The 27,123-nt window shown below is 41.9% G+C and overlaps 1 protein-coding gene across 3 annotated transcripts in view; it reads right to left on the reverse strand.

Annotated features, from left to right (window-relative positions):
* Positions 1–27,123, reverse strand: part of dnai2b (dynein, axonemal, intermediate chain 2b) — a 41,859-nt gene that overhangs the window by 13,212 nt on the left and 1,524 nt on the right. For all 3 annotated transcript variants that reach the window (XM_078401837.1, XM_078401836.1, XM_078401838.1), the window contains exons 2-9: positions 25,616–25,815; positions 23,977–24,138; positions 21,318–21,442; positions 15,704–15,846; positions 12,470–12,583; positions 9,199–9,338; positions 4,881–5,003; positions 3,408–3,631 (exon numbers count right to left, since the gene is read on the reverse strand). In XM_078401837.1, coding sequence (XP_078257963.1) covers positions 3,408–3,631; positions 4,881–5,003; positions 9,199–9,338; positions 12,470–12,583; positions 15,704–15,846; positions 21,318–21,442; positions 23,977–24,138; positions 25,616–25,801 — 1,217 coding nt within the window. In that variant the 5' untranslated portion in view covers positions 25,802–25,815. The remainder of the gene's footprint in view (positions 1–3,407; positions 3,632–4,880; positions 5,004–9,198; positions 9,339–12,469; positions 12,584–15,703; positions 15,847–21,317; positions 21,443–23,976; positions 24,139–25,615; positions 25,816–27,123) is intronic.

Genomic DNA, 27,123 nt, shown 5'->3' on the forward strand with positions numbered 1-27,123 from the left:
TTTGTACCAGCATCTGCAGTTATTTTCTTATATTGAAATTCTCATAGTTTGATATAAATCTATCATGCTCCCTCAGCCTCCTTTGCTCCAGGAAAAATAGACCCACCCTATCCAACTCTACTAGTCATTTGCAAACTTACTAATCATACCAGCTACAATCACATCCAGATCATTAATATACATGACAAACAACTAAAGAGCCAGCACCAATCCCTGTGGTGAATCCTTCTTAAATAAACCACCTTCACTGCACACCCTGCCTCTCACCACCCAGACAACTTTGTACTCAACTTGCTCGCTCACCTTGGATCCCATGCACTCTCACCTTCCAGGCCAGCCCACCGTATTCACCGTGTCCACACAAGCAACGCCCGCTGCCCAGCTCTCATCAATTCTCTTGATCACCTCTTCAAATAACTCAATCAAATTCGTCAGACACAATTTCTCATGCAAACCCATCCTAACTATATAACTGAAGAAAGGTTCCAACCCGAAACATCACCTGTTCCTTTTTTCCAGAGATGCTGCCTGGCGCGCTGAGTTGCTCCAGCACTTTGTGTCTATCATCGGTATAAATCAGCATCTGCACTTTCTTCCAAACAAACTATCCCTAATCAGTCCCTCTCTTTCCAGATGCAAATAAATCCTGCCCCCCAGAATCCCTTCCAATAATACTCCACCTATTGATGTGAGGCTCACCTGTCTGTAGTTCTCAGGCTGATCCCCACAGCATCCCTTAAATAAAAGCACATTTGCTATCCTACAGTTCTGGTACCTCGTGATGAAAGCAATCCCTGCTCCAAAAGACTGTCTGAGCAGTTCACTAGCAACATCAAATGGTTAGTTTTTCACCTCAACAGATTTGTGGGCTGAAATTAAAATAAAGAAAACTCCAAACTTTCCAGTCTGAAGAAGGCTCCCAACCCAAAACGTCACCTATCCATGTTCTCCAGAGATGCTGCCTGACCCACTGAGTTACTCCAGCACATTGTGTCTTTTTTTGCAGCTCCTTGTTTCTGCAGACTTTTCTCAGTCTCAATTATATGTTTCCATCTCAGTCAGTGAGACACTTGGCATATCCACCCAGAACACAACAGACTGGAAAACTCAAATACCAGCAAATTAATTTAAAAAAACATATATTCTTCGTAAATTAGATAATCTTCAATTGAAACTCCACAGTCGAAAATCATTACCAAATATTTTAAATTCCAAAAATAATAATATCACTTTATGCCAAGTGGGTTATTTGCTCCACTGAAAAATATCATAGAATGTTATATTAAATGCCACAATTAAACATCATAGATCAACACTGATTTTGTGGAATGTTGCAAGTGGAAGACTAGACTCTCACAGTGAGTGGTGCGGCTTTAATAAACTATTAATATATCTAAATAAAAATTCAATTATAGCTCAAAGAGCTCCCGTGTGAATCTCCCCTCTCTGCATCATTATAGAGGAAGGTGAAAGCTAAGTATTTGTTGCTGAGGAAGATCTTTTATTGCTGTACTTGCATAGATAATAGAATGATGTAAAGCTATTCCAAATACTGTATCATAAGCAAGCCGTCGCTTTGCTGAATGATCAGCAGAAACCCCAACAAAATAGTGTAAACATAGCCTATACCGTTACCAGGGACTCACTCAGTTTTCTACTATGGTTACATAGGTGGCACAATGTATTTGAGGAATCGTGAGAAATTTCCAGATTCAATGTAGACCTGACACAACCTTTTTTCCCCCCAAGGGTATCTAACATCATGGCTCCATCTCCACAGGTTCATGAATACTGATTTCCTATGTACTTTCAAGTATATTCAGACCAGGAGTAAGTCAGTGAAGTGAGAAGTTTACATTGTTCATCTGATAAGGCTTAATGGTGGTGGAAAGAGTCGACGGCATCGCACTGGGCCCTACTTCATCGAATCAGTGCCGACAGGACTACCGGGCCTTAGAGTGAGAAAGTAAGAAATCGCACATCTCCTTCATCCAAGATTGGATTTTTCAGAGACTTGGAAGATGTAAGATGGCACCAGATTGTGGCAACTCTCCGCATGCAGTTCCAGAAGAGGATATATTGTACTCATGTATGGTACGATTTGACTGTTTTGAGGGCGTGCAGCGTAGGTTTACTAGGTTAATTCCCGGAATGGCGGGACTGTCATATGTTGAAAGACTGGAGCGACTAGGCTTATATACACTGGAATTTAGAAGGATGAGAGGGGATCTTATCGAAACATGTAAGATTATTAAGGGGTTGGACACGTTAGAGGCAGAAAACATGTTCCCAATGTTGGGGGAGTCCAGAACCAGGGGCCACAGTTTAAGAATAAGGGGTAGGCCATTTAGAACGGAGATGAGGAAAAACTTTTTCAGTCAGAGAGTTGTAAATCTGTGGATTTCTCTGCCTCTGAAGGCAGTAATGGCCAGTTCTCTGAATGCATTCAAGAGAGAGCTAGATAGAGCTCTTAAGGATAGCAGAGTCAGGGGGTATGGGGAGAAGGCAGGAACGGGGTACTGATTGAGAATGATCAGCCATGATCACATTGAATGGTGGTGCTGGCTCGAAGGGCCGAATGGCCTACTCCTGCACCTATTGTCTATTGCATGCAGAACAAGCTTTTCACTGTACATCTGTACATGTGCCAATAAATAAACAAAACTATGACAATGATTAAATAAGAGAATAAGCCTTGAACCCCTGAGTGGTTAAATAACGTAGAACAAGCTGCACTAAAGTTTTAAACATTTCCAATATCAGTAGATCCTTTTGAACAGATGAGGGATTCCTGGCACTGAGAAATTCTCATGAACCACAGCTCGACAGATTCATTCAGATTTCACATTTACTATCGACCTTGGAACAGCAAGTACATCACTAATATTATTTTAAAATTCATATTATATATTTAGAAAATAACCATGTATTTGTGACAAGGTCATGGAGTCATACAGCACAGAAATAGGTTGTACACTCCAACTTGTCCTTGACAACCAAGGTGCCCCATCTACACTAGTCCCCACCTGCGCGTGTTTGTCCGATATCCCTCTCCACCTTTCCTATCCATGTACCTGTCCAAATGTATTTTAAATGTTGCTCCAATTCCTGCCTCAACTACCTCCTGTGACAGCTCGTTCCATTTACCTACCACCCTCTGAGTGAAAGAGTTGCCCCTCTGGTTCCTATTCAATCTTTCCCCTCACCTTAAATCTATGGTTTTTGATTTCCCTACCCTGGATAGGGTAAGGACTCTGCGTTTCCCATATCTATCCCCCTCTTGACTGTATACACCTCTAAAAGATCACCCCCTCAGCCTCCTGCACCCCCAGGTATAAATGCCATTGAGAAGAGTATATTTTTTAATTTATCTTTTACTTTTATTCCAAGTTAAACATTTTACTCACTTAGTCCAGAGGATAGAGGAGTCCCTGATCTCCTCAGACCAGATTCTGGCCGTCCAGTCCCCAATGGTCAGGAAGTTCTTTGGGTAGAAAGGATTTCTCTGCACTGCATAGACAGGACCATGGTGACCAGTGAAGGAGGACACTATCTTCTCAGCAGGCGTTTTTCCCTTTCGATTCCCCAATATCACAGCACCTTGTTCAGTCCCCACCATAAACTTGGTTGGCTACAGGCACAAAACACAATTACAGAACACAATAAGGATTTAGTTCGGAGACCAGAAAGTATGTGATTTTAATTAATGTTGAAAATCCAAAATAAACATAGAAGTACAATAATCATACAGCAGGATTTTGAATATTGGTTTATACCAATACAGATTATTTCTTTGAGTGAAACAACTTAAGCAGAACAGCAAAATGGAAATCTAGTCCAACTCAATAATCAAATTCAATTACAAATTAAGAGTTGTAAACCATGTGCTTTTGTTTTATTAGCTGAGTTTCACTCTATTGCAATTTGCTTTATAACTTTTAACCATTGAAAATATCGAAACGATTTCCCACATGCAAACAAACAATGCAGCATGTTAGCAAACCATAGAGCTCCCCAAATCAAACCATTCCCATTTCAGAACCCAGAGAAATGTTTTCATTCAGTGTCAGACTGAACAATATGACCAAGTAGTTTTAACTATCTTTCCACCAGTCAGATTTAAGGAAACGATACATAATACATTAATCAGAGCAGAAATCAGACAGTTCGGATATTCCCCCATCACGGTGTATTTATGTAGATACACCGAAGTATCTGCATAAACTGTGTTTGAAAGAGAGAGTATTTCCGAAAGTTAAAACAAAATGTGCATTTCCCCATCCATCTCCTCCCTTGCAAATTTGATATTTTGATTTTTTGTACTTGATCATTTCTCCCACACAATCGCTCCAGTCAATCATGAACAACAGCTTGAAAAGAGGACACATGACCCCCTCTATTGGAGACACAAAGAACTGCAGATGTAGGAATCTTGAACAAAAGAACAAATGTCAGAAGTCAGCAGGTAATCCGTGGAGGAAATGAACACATTACGTAACATCATCTCCAGACTTAGGCTTGGCCTGAAAAAGGATTGTATATTCTTTTCTTTTCTGAATCCTCCAGTGTTAAACATCATTCCCCAGGTAGAGGATGAGGAGGAATGTCTTTAGCCAGAGGGTGGTGAATCTGTCGAATTCATTGCCGGAGATGGCTGTGGAGATCGCCGTTGATTATTTTTAAAGCAGAGATTGGTAGGTTCTTGATTAATAGGGGGAATCAAAGGTTACAGGAAGAAGGCAGGAGAATGGGGTTGCAAGGGAAAAATAGATCAGCAATGATTGAATGGCATAATAGACTTGATGGGCTGAATGGCCTAATTCTGTTCAGATGTCTTATGGTCTTATGTTAAAATATCTATGCCGCGAGTTACTAATTACCATTGTGGATTCAAACTCCAGTGAAATGCCTCCATACGCAATATCTGGATTATCTTTTTTTGTCACATCCAGGATGAGTCTTTCCACTGGTTCGGTCATTTTACGGATATCCCACCAGAGTACCTAGAGGCATAAACCATTCCGTTAACAAAACTGTTCTTTCCATTGGCAGGTTTATTTAGTCATGATAAAGCATGTGTCTGATTTGTGAACTACATTTTGTCACAATGGCTATCTTGTAGCGAGATGATCATTGTCATCCTGGTACCAAAGAAAAGCAAGGTAGCAAGGTATGATGCCTTAATGACTTCCGTCCAGTGGCTCTGACATCCACCATCATGATGTGGTTGGAAAAGCTGGTGATGGCACATATTACCTCCAGCCTCCCAGCCAGCCTTGATCTACCACACTTTGCTGGACCAGCTGGACATCAAGGACTCCTATGTTATACTCCTATTTATTTACTACAGCTCCATCTTCAATACCATAGTCACATCCAAACCCATCTCCAAACTCCTGGACCTAGGAATGCATATCCATCTCTGCAGCTAGATCCTCGATTTTCTGACCCACAGACCACAATCAGTAAGGATAGGTGACAAAGAATCCTCAACAATAATTCTCAACATTATTAGTTTAGTAAAAATACATTTTAGCTCCTGACTATACTCCCCACACACTCCAGACTATTCAGCCAAATTCTGTTCAAATTCCATTCACAGGTGAGATCAACTGAGAGCACCATGGTGGACTGGATCTCGGACAATGACTAGACAGAGTACAGAAAGGAGATAGAGAACTTTGTAACGTGGTGTCAAGACAACAACCTCTCCCACAATGTCAGCAAGCCAAAGGTGCTTGTTATTGATTTCAGGAAGAAGGTGCAGTACAAGGCCTGAACAGCATTAATGGGCTGAGGTAGCGATAGTTGAGTTTCGTTCTCAGGTGTAAATATCACCAACAATTCATCCCGGACCAACTAGACTGAAGCTAAGAAAGTAATCCAATGCATCCACTCCAGAGGACTGCGGAGATTTGGCACATCGCCAACAACTCATACCCACTTCTGCAGGTGCACCGTAGATAGCATCATGTCGGAATGCATCACAGCTTGGTTTGGCAACAGCTCTGTTCATGACTAAGAAATTTCCGAGAGTTATAGATGTGGCAAGAACAGGAAGGCAGATTATTATCTGAATGGTGTCAAGTTAGGAAAAAGGGAAGTACAACGAGATCTGGGTGTCCTTGTTCATCAGTCACTGAAAGTAAGCATGCAGGTACAGCAGGCAGTGAAGAAAGCAAATGGCATGTTGGCCTTCATAACACGAGGATTTGAGTATAGAAGCAAAGATGTCCTGCAGTTGTACAGGGCCCCAGTAAGACCACACCTGGAGTACTGTGTGCAGTTTTGGTCTCCAAATTTGAGGAAGGACATTCTTGCTATTGAGAGAGTGCAGCGTAGGTTCACGGGGTTAATTCCCGGGATGACAGGATGCATGTTGAAAGAATGGAGCGACTGGGCTTGTATACACTGGAATTTAGAAGGATGAGAGGGGATCTTATTGAAACATATAAGATTATTAAGGGATTGGACATGCCAGAGGCAGAAAACATGTTCCCGATGTTGGGGGAGTCCAGAACCAGGGGTCACAGTTTAAGAATAAGGGGGAGGCCGTTTAGAACGGAGATGAGGAAAAACTTTTTCACTCAGAGAGTTGTGAATCTGTGGAATTCTCTGCCTCAGAAGGCAGTGGCCAGTTCTCTGGATGCTTTCAAGAGAGTTACATAGAGTTCTTAAAGATAGCAGAGTCAAGGTTTATGGGGAGAAGGCACGAACGAGGTACTGATTGTGGAAGATCAGCCATGATCACAGTGAATGGCAGTGCTGGCTCGAAGGGCCGAAAGGCCTACATGCTGTACCTATTGTCTATGTGGCCAAGTGCATCACAAAGACCCGACCCCTCACCATTGACTCCATCTACTCTTCACGCTGCCTTGGGAAGGCAGCCAACATAATCAAGGTTCTTTTTCACCCCGGTCATTCCCTTTTCTCCCCGCCACCATCAGGCAGAAGACACAAAGCTTTAAAGCTAGATTCGGGAACAGCTTCTTCCCCACTTTTATCAAACTACTGAATGGTTACTGACATGGGTAGGGTACTGACATGGATAGAAAATTGGTTGACAGACAGAAAGCAAAGAGTGGGGATAAATGGGTCCCTTTCGGAATGGCAGGCAGTGACCAGTGGGGTACCGCAAGGTTCGGTGCTGGGACCCCAGCTATTTACGATATACATTAATGACTTAGATGAAGGGATTAAAAGTACCATTAGCAAATTTGCAGATGATACTAAGCTGGGGGGTAGTGTGAATTGTGAGGAAGATGCAATAAGGCTGCAGGGTGACTTGGACAGGTTGTGTGAGTGGGCGGATACATGGCAGATGCAGTTTAATGTAGATAAGTGTGAGGTTATTCACTTTGGAAGTAAGAATAGAAAGGCAGATTATTATCTGAATGGTGTCAAGTTAGGAAGAGGGGATGTTCAACGAGATCTGGGTGTCCTAGTGCATCAGTCACTGAAAGGAAGCATGCAGGTACAGCAAGCAGGCAGTGAAGAAAGCCAATGGAATGTTGGCCTTCGTAACAAGAGGAGTTGAGTATAGGAGCAAAGAGGTCCTTCTACAGTTGTACCGGGCCCTGGTGAGACCGCACCTGGAGTACTGTGTGCAGTTTTGGTCTCCAAATTTGAGGAAGGATATTCTTGCTATTGAGGGCGTGCAGCGTAGGTTCACTAGGTTGATTCCCGGAATGGCGGGACTGTCGTATGTTGAAAGGCTGGAGCAATTAGGCTTGTATACACTGGAATTTAGAAGGATGAGGGGGGATCTTATTGAAACATATAAGATAATTAGGGGATTGGACACAGTAGAGGCAGGAAACATGTTCCCAATGTTGGGGGAGTCCAGAACAAGGGGCCACAGTTTAAGAATAAGAGGTAGGCCATTTAGAACGGAGATGAGGAAGAACTTTTTCAGTCAGAGAGTTGTGAAGGTGTGGAATTCTCTGCCTCAGAAGGCAGTGGAGGCCAGTTCGTTGGATGCTTTCAAGAGAGAGCTGGATAGAGCTCTTAAGGATAGCGGAGTGAGGGGGTATGGGGAGAAGGCAGGAACGGGGTACTGATTGAGAGTGATCAGCCATGATCGCATTGAATGGTGGTGCTGGCTCGAAGGGCTGAATGGCCTACTCCTGCACCTATTGTTTATTGTCTATTGTCTATTGTCTTCCCATAAGCTAGAGTGTCGTCCCAGTCTCGCAACCTAACACTGCAGCCCTTGGTCTTTTTCACTGTAACTGTAAAGCTATAACACTGTGACATTATATTCTGCATTCTTGATATTTTTGTCTTTGCACTGTCTGTCGTACTTGTGAATGGCTTAATTGTGCTCATGTATGGTATAATTTGTCTAGATAGCACGCAAACAAATTTTGGCACCAGATCTTGTTACACATGACAATAATAGTAAACCAAATAAAATGTGCATTTAAAGAGAGACATTGCACAGATAGATCTCAATCCCAATTGTTTCACACCTGATAAAGCACTTTTTATTTTATTTTATTTTAGAGACGCAGCGCGAAAGCAGGCCCTTCAGCCCACTGAGTCTGCACTGACCAATGATCACCTCATACACTAGCACTATGCTACAAACTAGGGACAATTTACAATTTTACCGAAGCCAATTAATCTACAAATCAGTGCGCCTTTGGACTGTTTGGAAGAAACAGGAGCACCCGGAGAAAACTCACACGGTCACAGGGAGAATGTACAAACTCTGTACCAACAGCACCCGCAGTCAGGATCGAACCAAGGTCTCTGGCGCTGTAAGGCAGCAACTCTACCGCTGCGCCACCATGCCCCCTCCCCCCTGAAATGCACTTTCTATTCTAATGGACAGAAAGATGCCAGCCAGTCTATGTACATCAATGGGATAAAGATGTGATCACTGTTTTGGGTGGTGTCAGTCGCAGGATAAATGTTGACCAGGACACATCTGGACAGATGTGGAGTTGGGCTCCTCCATTTCTAATAACTTTCATATCTGGCTGAGAAGTTATGTGATTTCAGCCTTGAAGGTAGACAGGCTGGTGAAGAAGGCGTTTTGGCGTGCTGGCCTTCATCAGTCAGAGAACCCCGAGTATAGAAGTCAGGACGTTACGTTACAGCTGTACAGACATAAGTGATGCCGCATGGAGTATTGTGTCCAGTTCTGGTCACCTTGTGATAGGAAAGATGTTTTTAAGAACATTATGCAATTACCTGTCCATCAGTAGAAGTAGAAAAGCAATCTGTTCCTGTTTTAGACTGTAACCAAATGATTTTATATACTGGATCTCGATGTCCAAGTTCAATTGCTGGCATTTCGACTGCTTGGCCTCCCTTCCGTGTGTCCCAGTACCCTACAGAGTGGAAATAAGAGTCTTTGCAATAGAACTAATAATTTCATGTAGGTGTGCGCTCATTGATATTTTTATTTTAGTTTTGTGAAGAAACCTTCCACTTGATCAATTATTCGCATTTTGTATAAAAATGTTAGTTCCTCAGTATTTTAACCTGCCCTACTCAGCACTCAGTGAAAATGATTTGTCTGTCTGTGAAAACAATGTGCACATAAAACTAGTACTCTGAAACATAAATGATAACACCGAATTGACAAGACATTTTCTACAATTTCAATTCCATGTGACATCTCCAAATGACTCATGACCCAACATTTCTGATCTCTGTAGAAACAAGGAACTACAGATGCTGGTTTACAAAACAAGACACAAAGTGCTGGAGTACCTCAGCATGGATAGGTGACTTTTCAGGTCGAGACTCTTCTTCAAATTTGGAGTCAAAAGAAGGGTCCCGACGTGAAACATCACCCACTCATGTTCTCGAGCACTGTGTTTGTTTTTGCTCTCTGACTGCTTTACTCTAAAAATAATTTTTTTGAAAAACAAGTTCTCACATCAGACTGTTTTCCATGTTATCACCCAGAGTTATTGTTTAGTTTTACAATCACCTTACCCTGACAATTCAGTGAGAAAGCCCTTGTGTAATCTCTACATTCTTAAATGGAGTGATCTTAAACTGTTGTTGCGCACTGTACATTATGATAATGGTTATATAATGGGAGCAATCTATAGTTTGCACTCTCCGCATCTCCGAAGTTGCTCCTATGAAGAGAATGACGTTGAGTCATATCACTTTAGAATTCTTATAGACATATTTATTGAGACTATAGAAACAAAGCAAATAGGTGCAGGAGGCCATTTGGCCCTTCGAGCCAGCACCGCCATTCATTGTGATCATGGCTGATCATCCATAATCAGTAACCTGTGCTTGCCTTTTCCCCATATCCATTGAATGCACTAGCCCCTAGAGCTCTACCTAATTCTCTTTTAAATTCATCCAGTGAATTGGCCTCCGCTGCCTTCCGTGGCAGAAAATTCCACAAATTCACAACTCTCTAGGTGAAAAAGTTTCTTCTCACCTCAGTTCCCCATTATTCTTAGACTGTGTCCCCTGGTTCTGGATTTCCCCAACATTGGGAACATTTTTCCTGCATCTAGCTTGTCCAGTCCTTTTATAATTTTATAGGTCTCTATAAGATCCCCTCTCATCCTTCTAAACTCCAGTGAATACAAGCCCAGTCTTTCCAATCTTTCCTCGTATGACAGTCCCTCCATCCCAGGGATTAACCTCATGAACCTACGCTGCACTGCTTCAATAGCAAGGACTTCCTTCCTCAAATTAGGAGACCAAAACAGCACACAATACTCCAGATGTGGTCTCACTAGGGCCCTATACAACCTCAGAAGGACCTCTTTGCTCCTTTACTCAAATCCTCTCGTTTATGAAGGTCAATATGCCATTAGCTTTCTTCACTGCCTGCTGTACCTGCACACTTACTTTCAGTGACTGGTGTACAAGGACACCAAGGTCTCGTTGCACTTCCCCTTTACCTAATCTGACACCATTGAGATAATAATCTGCCTCCTTGTTTTTGCCGCCAAAATGGATAACCTCACATTATGTACATTATACTGCATCTGCCATGCATCTGCCCATTCACTCAACCTGTCCAGGTCACCCTGCAACTTCCTAACATCCTCTTCGCAGTTCACACTGCCACCCAGCTTTGTGTCATCTGCAAACTTGCTAGTGTTACTTCTAATTCCATCATCCAAATCATTAATATATATTGTAAATAGTTGCGTCCCCAGCACCGAGCCTTGCGGCACTCCACTCACCACTGCCTTCCATTCTGAAAAGAACGCGTTTATTCCTATTCCTTGCTTCCTGTCTGCCAACCAATTCTCTGTCCATGTCAATACCCTACCCCCAATACCATGTGCTCTAATTTTGCTCACCAACTTCCCGTGTGGGACCTTATCAAAGGCTTTCTGAAAGTATAGATACACTACATCCACTGGCTCTCCTTCATCCATTTTACTTGTCACATCCTCAAAAAATTCTAGAAGATTAGTCTAGCAGGATTTCCCCTTCATAAATCCATGCTGACTTGGACTAATCCTTTTACTACTATCCAAATGCGCCATTATTACCTCTTTAATAATTGATTCCAGCATCTTCCCCACCACCGATGTCAGGTTAGGGAAGATGCTGGAGTCAATTATTAAAGAGGCAATAATGGCGCATTTGGACATTCCTGTCTACATAAGAAATAGGGGCAGAGGTAGCCCATACATTTCTCAAACATTGTATTTTGTTCTATCTGTACATTCTCTGCAGTTGTAACACTATAAACTGTGCTTTGTTTATTTTCACTTTTGCACTACCTTATGTTCTCATGTCTGATATGATTTGCCTGGATAGCGTGCAAAACAAACATTATCACTTTATCTCAGTACACATAACAATAATATACCAATACCTGTTTGACTATTCAGTATGATTACAGCTAAATGTTGCTGTTGTTTCCACTAACCTATCTGATCCCTGCATTCCTTGACCAATCCCAGATTTCTGGATTCCAAAGATTCAATGAGTGAAGAAATGTATTCTCATTTCATTCTTTTACCTCAAGAGTATAATTCCCAGCTTCAGTTCTATGCTTCTGAGGCAGGGAAACAGAAATTCAGCAACCCCCTGAATACTTTTAAAATTTCAATTAGATCATGTTTCATTCTTCTAAACTCTGGATTGGTCCCTTCCATATCTCGGCTTACTTTGATCATTGAATTCTTAGCAATTATGTCTGTATATTTCTGGTCACTTTTGGCTACTTCTATTCCTTGTTTTTATATCTCTAACGCAATTAAGAAGAGGGTTGTTCTTTTAGGAACGCAAGCTCTCGCTAGTTCATGTAAAGCTACAAATATTTAAACACAAGTGCATACACTGATACCTCACCCGGCCATTCAATTATGTCACACTGTTCCCAAGTGCAAATTGGCTCAAATTATTTTGATTCTCTAGATGTGAATAGAAACTTTCATTTAAAAATTGGCAAATCATTTAATTTATAACAAACTGTTGAAATATCAATATTGGAGGTTTGCAGCAGAACTCGTGCACTGACCAATCTGCCCACTGTAACAGCCTCCAGCCAGAATGTGTGAATCTTTGGGATTATACTCCAGACAAATAAGAGGACTTGCTGGTTTTATTGTTAGATCGTGCTTAGTTGGATTTTCTGTGGAAGAAAAAGATTAATATTAGAATTGATCATAGAACTATAATGCGACAGTCCCTTTATTTGACGAGAGCACAAGGTGGCATAGGTCATACATTTTTCAGGTAAAGTACAGAATTTTACGTAAGTACGTGTAGGATGGCAGGGAGAGCTGCTTCCTCACAGCGCCAGAGACCCGGGTTCGATCCTAACCTCGAATGCTGTCTGTGTGGGGTTTGCACGTTCTCATTGTGACCACGTGGGTTTCCTCTGGGTGCTCTGGTTTCCTCCCACATCCCAAAGACGTATGGGTGTGTAGGTTAATTGGCCCCTGTAAATAGTCGCTAGTGTATAGAGAGTAGATGTGGGATAACATAGAACTAGTGTGAATGGTTGTCGATGGACTGCGTGGACTCGGTGGGCCGAAGGGCCTGTTTCCATGCTGAATTTCTAAACCAAACTAAACAATATGTTTTATTCAGATTTATTTTCAGGGAGTAAATATCTGGGTACCTGTATGCAGTGTGAAACAAAATATAATATGTGCATCACTTTAAGCCATACTTAACATTAGAGAAAAATTACAGAAGAGCAAAGATAAATCCCTAGGAGCAAGTTTCCTGCTTATCACAATGTCATAGTATTCAGAAACTAAAACAGAACAAACAGATAGAAATGGTATAGGTATATCAGTCTGAAGAAGGGTCCTGACCTAGAACAGCAGGGGTGGCACGGTGGCGCAGTGGTAAAGTTGCTGCCTTACAGCACCAGAGACCCGGCTTTGATCCTGACTATCGGTGCTGTTTGTACAGAGTTTGCACATTCTCCCTGTGATTTTCTCTGGGTGCTCCAGTTTCCTCCCACATTCCAAAGACGTGCAGGTTTGTAGGTTAACTGGCTTTGATAAAAATTGCAAATTGTCCCTAGTATGTAGGATCGTGCTGGTCGGCGCAGACTCGGTGGGCCAGAGGGCCTGTTTCCATGCTGTATCTCTAAACTAAACTGAAACTAATCTGTCCATTCCTTTCACTGATGCTGCCTGACCCACTGAGTTCAACCAGCTCTTTGCTATAGGTATATCAACTCTACACAAATGCCATAATTCTTGTGTGCGGGGTGGCAAGTTGTGGACCACGGTTTTTGAATACCTTGCTGATCATTCTAAATGTGACTTTTATTTTGGCAATTCCACTTTGTGCAATTAATAACTTTCTAGGCACAAGAGGCATCAAGAGTATAGGAGAATTAAATATTGAAATATAGGGTAAGCCACAATCGTATTGAAATTTGAAGCAGGCTCAAGGGCTGAATTACCTTCCCCTTTTTCTATTTTTTCATGCCTGTTCTATATTGTAATTTTATGTACAAATCAAGAAAAGAGACTGCCAAGCAAGTGAATCAATGAATAGGCAACATATATGACAGGCCAGACACAAGGAACTGCAAAATTCTCCAAGTTTAAGTGAATAATTGAATTCTCCAATTTTAGATAACAACCTAAAAGGTCAAGTGGCTCATAGCTTTTTACAGACTAACTGTTGTCAGCGATGTGATCAGCTGAAACATGAAATGTGAGCAACTCATTCAGGTCAGTTCAGTTTAGTTTATTGTCACGTGTACCGAGGTACAGTGAAAAACTTTTGTTGCATGCTAACCAGTCAGCACAAAGACAATACATGATTACAAATGGGCCAAATACAGTGTATACATACATGGTATCTAGATCTATGATACATGGTATCTATAAACTCATGCAAATTTTTAAACTTTACCACATCAATGCTTCAACTAGTTCGCACAAAACATTTCTGATATAAAACCGACCAAGTATATGGATGAACGGAGCTTGGTTTGGGATCTTTCCAATATTATCAAAACTAACAACAGACTAGCAGTTCCTACTCACTCGAGCTTCATTTTATACGATTCACTTAAACACTCTTCTTAGATTTCCTTTCTCATTCAACATTTCTGCCCAGCTATCTTCTGCAATTTGTTTATTTTAGATTGGAATTACTTCTTCAAAGTAGACATGCCCCAGATTGGGGTGTCTATTTCCCTACAATAACTACAGATGTTTTTCTTTCAAACAGGATACTGGATAGATAGTTTTTTAATAAGAGTCGGAAGAAGGGTCCCGACTGGAAACGTCACTTACCCATGTACTCCAGGGATGCTGCCTGACCCACTGAGTTACTCCACCACTTGGTGTCATATTTTATTAAAGCTTTTTTTATTAGGGCAAAGTTGGACTGCAGCCGAATTAGATATTCCTGAGATTTCTATTCCTAATTCCAGAGATTTCCATTGAGTGTGGAAGAAGTCCATTCAGTCCGAAGAAAGGTCTCGACCCGAAATGCCACCTATTCCTTCTCTCCTGAGTTGCTGCCTGACCCGCTGAGTTACTCCAGCATTTTGTGATACCTTCGATTTGTACCAGCATCTGCAGTTATTTTCTAGGAGAGAGGGAATGGGTGACGTTTCGGGTCGAGACCCTTCTTCACACACGTTTCGGTTTGAGACCCTTCTTCAGACTGAAGAAGGGTCTCGACCCAAAACGTCACCATTCCCTCTCTCCTCGATGCTGCTTGACCTGCTGAGTCACTCCAGCATTTTGTGATACCAGCATTTTGCGATACCTCCATTGAGTGTGGATTTAGTTCAGATCTTGCAAACGTGGACCATTTGTGGCTTTTTGATTCAAGGAATACAATAAACTTGTGTAAACATCTGACAAGTTTGCATGTGTTACAAGGGCTAGAGTGCAGTCCTGACCTCCCATCTACCTGATTGAAGACCACTGAACTACCTTTAATTGGACTTCATTGTTATATCTTGCCCTAAATGTTGTGCCCTTTGTCTGTGCACTGTGAAAGGCTTGATTGTTTTCAAATAGCCTTTTCTTTGACTGGATAGCATGCAAATAAACTTTTCACTGTATCTTGGTACACGTGACAATAGTAAACTGAACTAGACTACGTGTTTAAGAGAACCCTCTGCTACAGGTGCTCTCTCAGTTTTTATATATTGTGAAATGGATAATATTGCTGTAAAGTTTAAAAGATTTTCAATTAGATTGTATTCCATAAAAAGAATCACATCAATGACAGTTCTACTTCACATGAATGGCAATTGAGTTACCCATGTCCCAGATGTACGATTCAGTATTGGTATCAAAGACAATTTTTTGAAACTCCAAGCAGCAATAGGAAATTGCCATTTTCCTCCCTTGATCTGGGTGCCAGGAAATGTGAGATACCGTCCGTTTAATGATGTTAGGATCACTAACGAGAAACAATAAAGGTGAAATAATTCATTATACAAATTCTTGAACAAAATCTATTTCAGTACCAATTTGCTTGCACGCTCATCCACGTGAAAAGGCTTAATTCTCTGAATTAAATGCTGCAAAAATAATAAAAACAACTAATCATAAACCTGTTTATCTGTTGAATTTTTACACATAAATTCATTTTCACACAACTTATTTACCACCATTGTCTGCAAATTAGACCGAAAATACTTACAGCTTGAATTTTTGTCTCTTTTTTTTGTCCTTGGAGTTGTAAAATTGTCATCTATAACGTGGATATTCGTACTCGTGGAGCTAAAATTATGCTGAAGGCGTTTAGTGAAAAGGTGTGTACACTGACCATGTGGCAGATGTGTGCGGAAGAAGCAGTTTAGGACATTAATTAACTTCTGTGAAGGATCTGACATCTTTGTTACATCTTTGTTTGAAATTGTTTGGCATTATGAAGGAATGCCTCACTATTACGATCTTGGGGTCCAAGTCCATAACTCCCTGAAAGTGGCTACACAAGTTGATAGAGTGATGAAGAAGGGAAACGCTATGCTTGCTTTCATTGGTCGGGACATTGAGTACAAGAGTCAGGAATTCATGATGCAGCTTTATGGACTTTGCTTCGGCTGCATTTGCAGCACTGTGTGCAGTTGTGGTCACCCCATTACAGGAAGGATGTGGGGGCTTTTGAGAGGGTGCAGAAGAGGTTTACCAGAATGATAGACACAAAATGCTGGTGTAACTCAGAGGGTCAGGCAGCACCTCCGGAGAAAAAAGATGTGGGACATTTCGGGTCGGACCCTTCTTTGGATACATCTTCTTTGGATACATCTTCTTTGGATACATCTTCTTCGTTTACCAGACTTTTTCATATACTAGAATGAACCCTGGATTTGGGGATATTAGCGGCAGGGAGTGGTCAGATAGACTTGGATTGTTTTCTCTGGAATGCTGGAGGTTGTAGGGAGACCTGATAAAAGTATATAAAATTATTAAATAATCATCAACTTCAGAGACCTGGGTTCGATCCTGATCTTGGGTGCTGCTTGCAAAAACAATTGTTCCCAGCCTCAGGTGTATTGGTAATCATTCTCCACAGAACAGCATCGCGGGAAAACGAGTGTGTTTAAGATGTGGGGCAAGTGACGGGTTCTCAATGAGCAGCATCTGCCCGGGGTGATGCAGGAGACATTTCCCACATGGATCGCAGTGAGAAACAGTGAGTTAGATATTTGCATTCAGTAAGAATGTCCGCTGAGAATCATCCATTGCTGTCCCAAAGATAATTCCAGATTAGCTATGAACCCCATTGCCAGAAATCTTCAAAACAACCACAATAGTGACAAAAGGACACAAAGTGCTGGGGTAACACAACGGGTCAGGCAGCATCTCTAGAGAACATGGATGGATGACATCTTCATATCATATCATATCATATCATATATATACAGCCGGAAACAGGCCTTTTCGGCCCTCCAAGTCCGTGCCGCCCAGCGATCCCCGTACATTAACACTATCCTACACCCACTAGGGACAATTTTTACATTTACCCAGCCAATTAACCTACATACCTGTACGTCTTTGGAGTGTGGGAGGAAACCGAAGATCTCGGAGAAAACCCACGCAGGTCACGGGGAGAACGTACAAACTCCTTACAGTGCAGCACCCGTAGTCAGGATCGAACCTGAGTCTCCGGCGCTGCATTCGCTGTAAAGCAGCAACTCTACCGCTGCGCTACCGTGCCGCTACCGCTGGGTGAAAACTTTTCTTCAGACGTCTGAAGAAAGGTCACGACCCAAAATATCATCTATCCATGTCCTCCAGAGATGATGCCTGACCCGCTGCACCTTGTGTCCTTTTCTGAATTAACTAGCATCTGCAGTTCCTTGTTGCCATACAGTCATGACATTTCCTTCCAGCTGGAGCTGGTGAACGACACAACGTGCAGTTTGCTGTCCACTATTATCCCACGCAGTACACGCAGTCGTCTAACCAAAGTCATCCAACCTACATTACGTGTCTTTTTTCAGCCTTCAAAGTAAGCATGTACCATCATTAGTGCAGGGTAGAAATGACTGTCATGCATCACACTATGGGCAGTGCATTTCAACTGTCCTTTTTCGGGTTTCATTGGGAATGAAATGGATTCCACCCTCTCGGCCCAGTGATGTATAACACCAGGCGATGAATTATAACATCAGCCAGACATCCTCACGGCAGTCATTGTACCTTCACTTGTTCGTGCCATGTTTGAAATTATACCTTCACTCGTTTGAGCCATGAGGGTTTAAACTAAATTGGCAGGGGGTGGGATCTCGTGCAGGACAGAGGCACGTGAGAGGCTAGAAGTTGGTATGGAGGGTGGTGTGGGAAAGGTTAGTAGACAGAATAGACAGGTGAAAGGCGAAGAGCGAGGAAGGAGGGTTGGTTTAAACTGCATTTTAATGCAAGGGGCCTGACAGGTAAGGCAGATGAGCTTAGGGCATGGATAGGTACGAGCGACTAGGACGTTGTAGCCATGACTGAAACCTGGATAAGGGAGGGGCAGGACTGGCAGCTCAATGTGTAGGAGCTTCAGGAGAGGCAGGGGTGAGGGAAAAAGAAAAGGGAGGGTCGCATTGATGGTTAAAAAGGATGTCATGGCTGTGTTCAGAGGTGACATTACGGACGGTTCGTCTACTGAGGCTAAATGGGTGGAGTTGTGGAACAAGAAAGGGATGATTACCTTGTTGGGGGTGTACTACAGACCCCCGAATAGTCAATTGGAATTAGAAGAACAATTGTGCCGGGAGATAGCAGAGAGCTGCAGGTCAAATAAGGTTGTTGTAGTCGGGGATTTTAACTTTCCCAATATAGACTGGGAAAATCATAGCGTGAAGGGTTCAGATGGGGTGCAATTCCTCAAAAGTGTTCAGGAGAGTTTTCTTAAGCAGTATGTGGGGGCCCCCACACGTGAGAAGGCAACACTGGATCTAGTATTGGGAAATTGGGAAGGGCAAGTTAATGAAGTGTGTCTGGAGGAGACTTTTGGGACCAGTGATCACCGTTCGATTAGGTTTAAGATAGTTATGGATAGGGATGGAGAGGGTCCATGTGTTAAAATGCTCAACTGGGGTAAGGCCAACTTTGAGGGTATGAGAGAAGATCTTGCTCAAGTTGACTGGAGCAGGTTATTAGAGGGAAAAGGAACATCAGCAAAGTGGGATGTTTTTAAAAGTGTACTGAAGAAAGCTCAGGATGTGTACGTCCCCGTTAAAGTGAAGGGCAAAGCAGGCAAACATTAGGAAGCTTGGCTGACGAGGGAAATTGAGATGTTAGTCAAAAACAAGAAGGATGCATGGGACAGGTATAGGCAGCTGGGATCCGTGGAGGAGTTTCGGAAACTAAGGAGTAAACTAAAAAAGATCAGAAGGGCAAAAAGGGGCCAGGAGATAGCTCTGGCAGGTAGCATTAAGGACAATCCCAAAAGATTTTATAAATACATAAGGGGAAAAGGGTAACTAGAAAGAGTGTGGGACCTATCAGGAATCAAAGCGGTCACCTCTGTGTGGAGCCACAGGAGATGGGCAAATTCCTAAATGAGTATTTCTCCTTTGTATTTACCGAGGAGAAAGACAGGAGGACGAAGGAAATTGGAGCAGTCACTGGAAGTGTCTTGAGAGCAGTCAGGGTTACTGTCGAAGAAGTACTGAAGGTACTGTCGTGTTTGAAGGTGGACAAATCTCCAGGGCCTGATCTGATATATCCGAGGACATTTGACAGGTAGATTGGAGGCGACAGTTTGACGGTCAGGTAAGCGTGGGAATTTTCATGATGTTTATGGCCATCAGCGATTACATTTAAAGTAGGCTCCCAACCCAGATATGCAACACAGAAACCAGATATGCATCTCCTGTACATTTTCAAAGAATGCCCAAACTTCGCACAAAAATCCATTTAACCATGTTTAAAATTAAATTTCTTAATACTGCTATTAATAAACTGGAAGTCAATCCAGTTTATGCCTTGTTACCGTGAAGCTTGGTTTTCAAGTAACCTGGGCAAGATGCTATATTTCAAAACTCTCAAGTAATTACAGACTTGTCAGTGATTTCAGCGAAAAATTAGGACGCCGGAGAAGCATTGATAAGCGTGGGAATTTCGCGATGTTTCCGAAGACGGTGTAATCTCGACCTGACTCGGCATTGTCGTGGTCATTGTCGTAGGGTAAAAGAAAATTTTGGCCATCTGCTATGACTTTGACAGTCGCCGGCAGTCGTCTAAAAAATTGCCTAAATGGGACAGGCCCTTTCCTCGGCCCGCCAGTCCCTTTGCGATTCGTAAAGGGACAGGCAGGCCAAAGAGACCTGTGCTCTCTTTCTTCTCAATGATGTCCCAAACAGTTGATTTTGGTAAGCCTAAGGTTTGGCTGATGTCTCTAACAGTTTTATTCTTGTTTCTCAGTCTCATAAGGGCTTCTTTGACTTTCATTGGCACAACTTTGGTCCTCATATTGATAAACAGCAATAAAAGTGTCCAAAGGTGATGGAAAGGCTGGAGGAAAAACAAGGTGCTGAGAGCTCTCTTATACCTGCATTAAGGAGGCATTTAAACACACCTGTGCAATTACAAACACCTGTGAAGCCATGTGTCCCAAACATTATGGTACCCTGAAATGGGGGGACTGTGTATAAACACAGCTGTAATTTCTACATGGTGAAACCAAAAGGCATAAAAATGGCCTTTATTAAAATCTGACAATGTGCACTTTAACCACATGTGAATTTTTTATTTTACAAATCTGAAATTGTGGAGTATAGAGGCAAATAAATAAATGATGGGTCTTTGTCCCAAACATTATGGAGGGCACTGTAGGTTGTAGGTCAAAGATTTAATAGGAATCCGAGGGGTAACTTTTTCACAACAAAGGGTGGTGGGTTTATGGAACTAGCCGCCAAAGGAGGTAGTTGAGACTGGGACTATCCCATCGTTTCAGAAACAGTTAGACAGGTACATGGATAGGACAGGGCTGGAGGGATATGGACCAACTGCAGGCAAGTGGGACTAGTGTAGCTGGGACATTGTCGGCCGGTGTGGGCGAGTTGGGCCGAAGGGCCTGTTTCCACATTGTATCGCTCAATGACTCTACTGGGCAACAAGGGACATTTACTAATGATATGACTGACTGCTCTTGTGCCTAAATGCCCACTCAGTACACAATGAAACAATGAAACTTGAGTGTCATGCTGTGACAGTCGATGATCACATTGCGGTTGAAAAAATGCATGAATTTTATTTTCCTTGAGATTCAGAATAGCAAAATTATGGATAAGCTTCATGAATCCTTTTTGAAAATTTACTTTAATTTCTCAGAATACTTGCGTATTGGCAAACAATTCCCATGTACCTTTGTGACAATTCTAAAATCATACTATGAGAGGTATACAGAATTCTGCAGAATGAAAGCAATACCTGAAAACATTTATGGTTTTTGCAGTGGGAGGCTCATCATTTATTCCTACAGATTCCTCTTTATCTTCAAAGTACTCTTCATAAATATTGATCGCATTGTTTTGTTTAATGCAGTGCTCCATTAACTGCAAAACAAGAAGGAATACAGAGCTGAGCAATATTTGACGTAACTCACATTTAATTCTTGGACAAATAGTACTGTAGGTGATACTCAAAACCCCCTTTTGCTTTTTCAGTTGAGGGACAGGACTGCCTGCCATTAGTCTATAACCAAGCACTTCTATTGGATTTATTACTACTGCCTGTTGAAAGCTTCAAAAACAGTCTCTGTGGCCTTAATTAAAACTATCAGCTGGCATCCAACAGTGATTTCAAAATCAATCGAATGGATTGTACAAGAAAATGGAAAGGTGACTTTTCGGATCGAGACCCTTCTTCAGACTTAACATTTTCTTCCGAGACGCTGCCTGACTCGCTGAGTTATTCCAACAATGTGTGTCTATCTTTGGTTTAAACCAGCATCTGCAGTTCCTTGCCACACATTTCATCACACGGTAAAGTTTTGAGTTCAACATGATAGACCACAGAGCTTATGCTGGCTGATGAAAGAGTGGGACATAATTTGGGATTTGATGCAAGTAGCAGAAATTCTTCATCTTTCTGTGATAGAATAATGTGTTTTATTTAAAAGCAAATAGCTTTCTCTAACTGCTCCCGAGATAATGATGTTGGAACACCTTGAAATTTGGCAATTCTTCTGGTGAAGATACTTTCTTAGGACTGTTAGCGAGGGGGTTCCAGGATTTAAATCCAGCAATAATTCGGAGGCAATGAAAACAGAAGAGTGGAAGGCTTGGATAGAGTGGGTGTGGAGAGGATGTTTCCACTAGTGGTAGAGTCCGGGACTTGAGGTCATAGCCTCAGAATTAAAGGATGTTCTTTTAGAAAGTAGATGAGGAGAAATTTCTTTAGTCAGACGGTTTTGAATCTGTGGAATTCTTTGCCACAGAAGGCTGTGGAGGCTGTCAGTGGATATTTTTAAGACAGAGATAGATAGATTTTTGATTAGTTCAGGTGTCGGGGGTTTTGGGGAGAAGGCAGGAGAAGAGGATTGGGAGGGAGAGATAGATAGAGAGAAAGAAATTCCTCCTCATCTTCCTAAAGGAATGTCCTTTAATTCTGAGGCTATGATCTCTGGTCCTAGACTCTCCACATCCATTCCATCCAGACCTTTCTCTATTCGGTAAGTTTCAATGAGGTCCCCCTTCATTCTTCTAACCTCCAGCGAGTAGAGGCCCAGTGCTGTCAAACACTCATTATATGTTAACCCACTCATTCCTGGGATTATTCTTGTAAACCTCCTCTGGACCCTCTCCAGTGCCAGCACATCCTTCCTCAGATGTGGGGTCCAAAGCCAGCACTACATTCATCCAAGCAACTGCAAATAGTATGAGAACCCAGGGGATAGAAGCAGGATTACGCCACTCGGCCCCGTATCAGTCCTGTCATTTACTACGATCATGGCTGAGTTTTTACTTCAATGCTCCTTCCTTACATTCCTAATATCTCTAGGTCCCCTTAACATCTAAACTTCTACTGATCTCTTTCCTCAATGTCCTGATTAGCTGAGCCTGTACTGCCCTCTGGTGGAGAAAAGTTCAAATATTCACAACCAGCAAAATGAAAATCCTGAAGATAGACACAAAATGCTGGAGTAACTCAGCGGGACAAGCAGCATCCCTGGATAGAAGGATGGGTGGCGTTTCGGGTCAAGACCCTTCTTTGAACTGATGGACTGGAAAAACTCCTCCTCTTATGTTGACACTGTGAGCCTGCACCCACCTCCCCCATCCTCCCACCCCGAGTACCCCAGTCAATAGAAACAATTATGTACATTTCTATGAAATTACCATTCATTGATTTAAACTCAAAAGGGTACAGGTAGCCCTAACCCTTTGTGTGGTCTTTTCTCTAATTCTCAAACCAGTCACCCCAGAAATCAATATGGTGAACCTTCTTTGCACCCCCTTAATTGCCAGCAAATCCCTCCTGAGGTAGGCAGAGCACACTGGGACACAATATTCCAGATGCAATTCCATCAGGACTCCATATTACTGGAACAGGCGGTCCCTACTAGAATCTGAAGAAGGTTCCCGACACAAAACATTTCCTGTTTATATTTTCCACAGATGCTACTTGACCTGCAGTCACTTCAGCACTCTGTGTCTTTTTTTTTGTAAACCAGCATCTGTGGGGGTTTTTTTGTAAACCAGCATCTGCAGTTCTTTGTTTCTACAAACAGTCTCTATTCTTGTTCTCAACATACTGGTTGCCTTGGTAGTTAGCAAGCCAAGTAGTTGGCTAACTAGTCCTCAGTAGGCCAACTAGTTTGCCAACTGTACAATTAACTGCCAAGTGACTGTCATAATTGTTGATTGCTCTCTTCCAATATCTTTGCAAGAAAGAATTTAAAGGCTAAACGTAAATGAACAATCTCAAAAATGAGCCACATTGTGTCAAAAAATATTTAGCACATAAACTGGTTACAGGAGCCAATTAGTGTGCTGGCTCTGTTGTAGTAATATTACAACAGTTAAATTATTCGGAGAGCAAAGAAAGGTCTATTTTGCATTGATGTCTCCTTTTCTGCATCACTTACACTGCCCAGCTGCATGAGTGTGAAGATATAATTTTCATCCTTTTCCACTTTCTTGCGGAAACGCATTGTATGTTCAAGATCATTTGGGTTTATATCTTTAGGCCAGCCGCCCTCCAAGTGGTTAATCCCACGTATTTCTGTTGAAATATGCTCTGTGTTTACCTTAAAATCGACAGAAAAAAAGACTTAAGAGCGTTCGACAAAAGCATCAAATCGTTTAATTAGTAAAAGCATAACTCATGGAATTGATAGTTTTCTGGTGCTATCACCAAGACCCCACCCATATCTTAGACATAATCTCAGGGTTATTTTGTGGCGGAGAACATAATCTGACAAAACCCTAGGCCACACTTTGGCTTCCTTACTTTTAAAATGTTGGAAAAACAAAGTTCAATACAAGGTATTGTTGAAGCAATTAGAGAGACAATATTGAAGCAAGCAATAAATGCTGCCACCAAATTATGTATTGCCGTTTTGCTTCCAGTTAAAACCGCAAAAATTCAGGAATTCGGATATAAAAACAAAAAATAGTTGAGGCAAGAGAAGAGAAAACAGATCTCTGACAAGAGAAACTGAAGTAGATTGGCAGAGATTGACAAATTCTTCATTAGTAAGGATGTTAGGGGTTATGGCGCGACGGCAGGAGAATGGGGTTGAGCGGGAAAGATAGATCAGCAATGATTGAATGGCAGAGTAGACTTGATGGGCCAAATGGCCTAATTCTGCTCCTTGGAACTTATGACCTCTCCAACTCTCTCCTCCTTTAAGGGCCTTCATTTACGAAAAAGCCTTTGCTTATCCTGTCCAAGTCTCTTTTTCCAAATTCATCATTTTGTTTTTTTCCTCATCACTTCAAAACACCTTGAGAATATTTATTTGTTGTGGTATAAATTACAGATGATTATATCTATATTATGCCCTCCGCAAGAAAATGGGACAGGCAGACAGACAGAGCATGGAAATAGGAACCTCGGTCCACATATTCCACACTGACCATGGATCAAAATATTTTAGTGCTGTCTCCTGATCTCCATAAATTATCTGATCAGCCCACAGTGTAGATGTGTCCAATATGCAGTCACTGGATGGGTCCAGCCCTGTGCTTGCTCCACATTCTCAAATCACTCTGCATTTTCATTTATTCACTGGTTGCTGAATGTAAACAGCAAGCTGCTAACAAATGCAAACGCACACCTCCAGATTCAGAGACATTCTCTTCCCAGCTGTTATTAGGCAATTTAACCATCCTATCAACAATTAGAGAGCAGTCCTGAGCGACTGTCTACCACATTAAGATCCTGGGACTATCTTTAATGGGACTTTACCTTGCACTATGCGTTATCCCCTTTATCCTGTATCTGCACACTGTGGACAGCTTGATTGTAATCATATATAGTCTTTCTGCTGACTGGATATTAGTCAACAAAAAAGCTTTTCACTGTACCTTGGTATACTTAAACTAAACTAAAATGCACAATCAACTAAACTAAACTAAACTAAGATGAGAATGTGGAGTAATCGGTGACTCGTCTTCAGCCTGCCCCTGTCAGATGAACACTGTCAACACAGTTTCCATAATGAAATATCAGGGATGTTACACGGACTTAACAGTTAGAGATGCTGCAACATTGAATCTTACCTCGTGTTCCGACATGTCTTTTGAAAATTGGACAGTCACATCGACTGGATTTTTTTCTATGAAGTGATCTGCTAACGCTGGATCTGGAATAATGTCAACGTGCAGCTCTGCAGGCCGATCAGAAAAGTTGCATTGCCGGCCAAATTCACTCCGTATTTTAGTGTAGACATACACTATTTCCATCATGGCTGCAGTAAAAACTAAGGTAATATGTTACTTCACCAACTTATTAATGTTAGAGTTTTACTGTGATATGCAGTAAAATAAGTTAAACAGCTGCATGCATCACCAGACCAAGTTTAAAAGCATAACACCAATAAATTGCACCAACTTCTGCAGATACACTGCAGAAAGTATCCTGACTGGTTGCATTGTGGCCTGGTACTGCACAGGAGAAGCTCAAGAGGCTGCAGAGAGTGGTGGACTCAGCCCGCTCCATCACGGCACAGCTCTCCCCACCATCAAAAGCAGCGACACCAGGCACTGTTTCAAGAAGGCGGCATCTATCATCAAGAATCTCCACCTTCCAGGCCGTGCCCTCTTCTCACTGCTGCTGTTAGGCGGGAGGGGCGGATGCCAGAAGTCCCACGTTGCAAGGTTCAGGAACAGCTGCTTCCCTGAAACCATCAGGTTCTTGACCCAACCTGCACAACCCTGATCCTACCTCGACAACGGAACATTGTGAAATCATCATGAACCTCTTGCTCTATCAGGAATTGTTTTTGAATTGCAATTTGCAGTTATTCTGTTTCTGGCGAGTTTTTTAAATTTTTCACTGTATGGTTTATGTATAATTGATATTCTGTGTGTTGTGTGAGTCTATGTGCCTGTGATGCTGCTGCAAGCAGGATTTTCATTGTACCTGTATCTCACTGTGCATGTGACAATAAACTTGACGACCTGACTTGAGATGTAAAGATTGAATAGATGTTATCAATTATAGGTTGCCACTGGCTACACAACTCTCAAACTATGCCTTCAACCTTTCTCCATCAAATACTGTAGAAAACAAATCAGGACATATTTATGGATGTGAAAGATTAGTCTTTCAATGTAAACGGTCTCAATTTCTTCATTTGACAAACAAATATTTCATTTCTTGTGGCAAGTATCAGAATGGAATTTGGCCTTGTGTGAGTTTTTTTTTTAGTGTGTCTCTCTATATATGTCTTTCAATATATCTCAAAATTGTGTCCATTAAGGCTACACTTCACTGAGGTTATATTGGTTCCAACATGTACCACAACCCTACCTCAGCAACTATAACCCTCCACGGACTTCAGCTTTGCATCATTATGGATGGCTACCTTGTGTCACTGGTAATTACATTATTGTATTATTGATTATATTATATGTATTATAATATTAATGAGCCTGCAGCAGGTAGGAATTTCATTGTTCCGTAGCCAGTACAAAAGGCAATTAAACACTCTTGGTTAGTTTAGCCCACCTAGGTATCAATATCCAAAATATTCGATGGTGTGATTTAAAAAAGTGAAAATGACTCA

Source organism: Rhinoraja longicauda, chromosome 6 (assembly GCF_053455715.1).
Source record: "Rhinoraja longicauda isolate Sanriku21f chromosome 6, sRhiLon1.1, whole genome shotgun sequence".
Classification (NCBI taxonomy): Eukaryota; Metazoa; Chordata; class Chondrichthyes; order Rajiformes; family Arhynchobatidae; genus Rhinoraja; species Rhinoraja longicauda.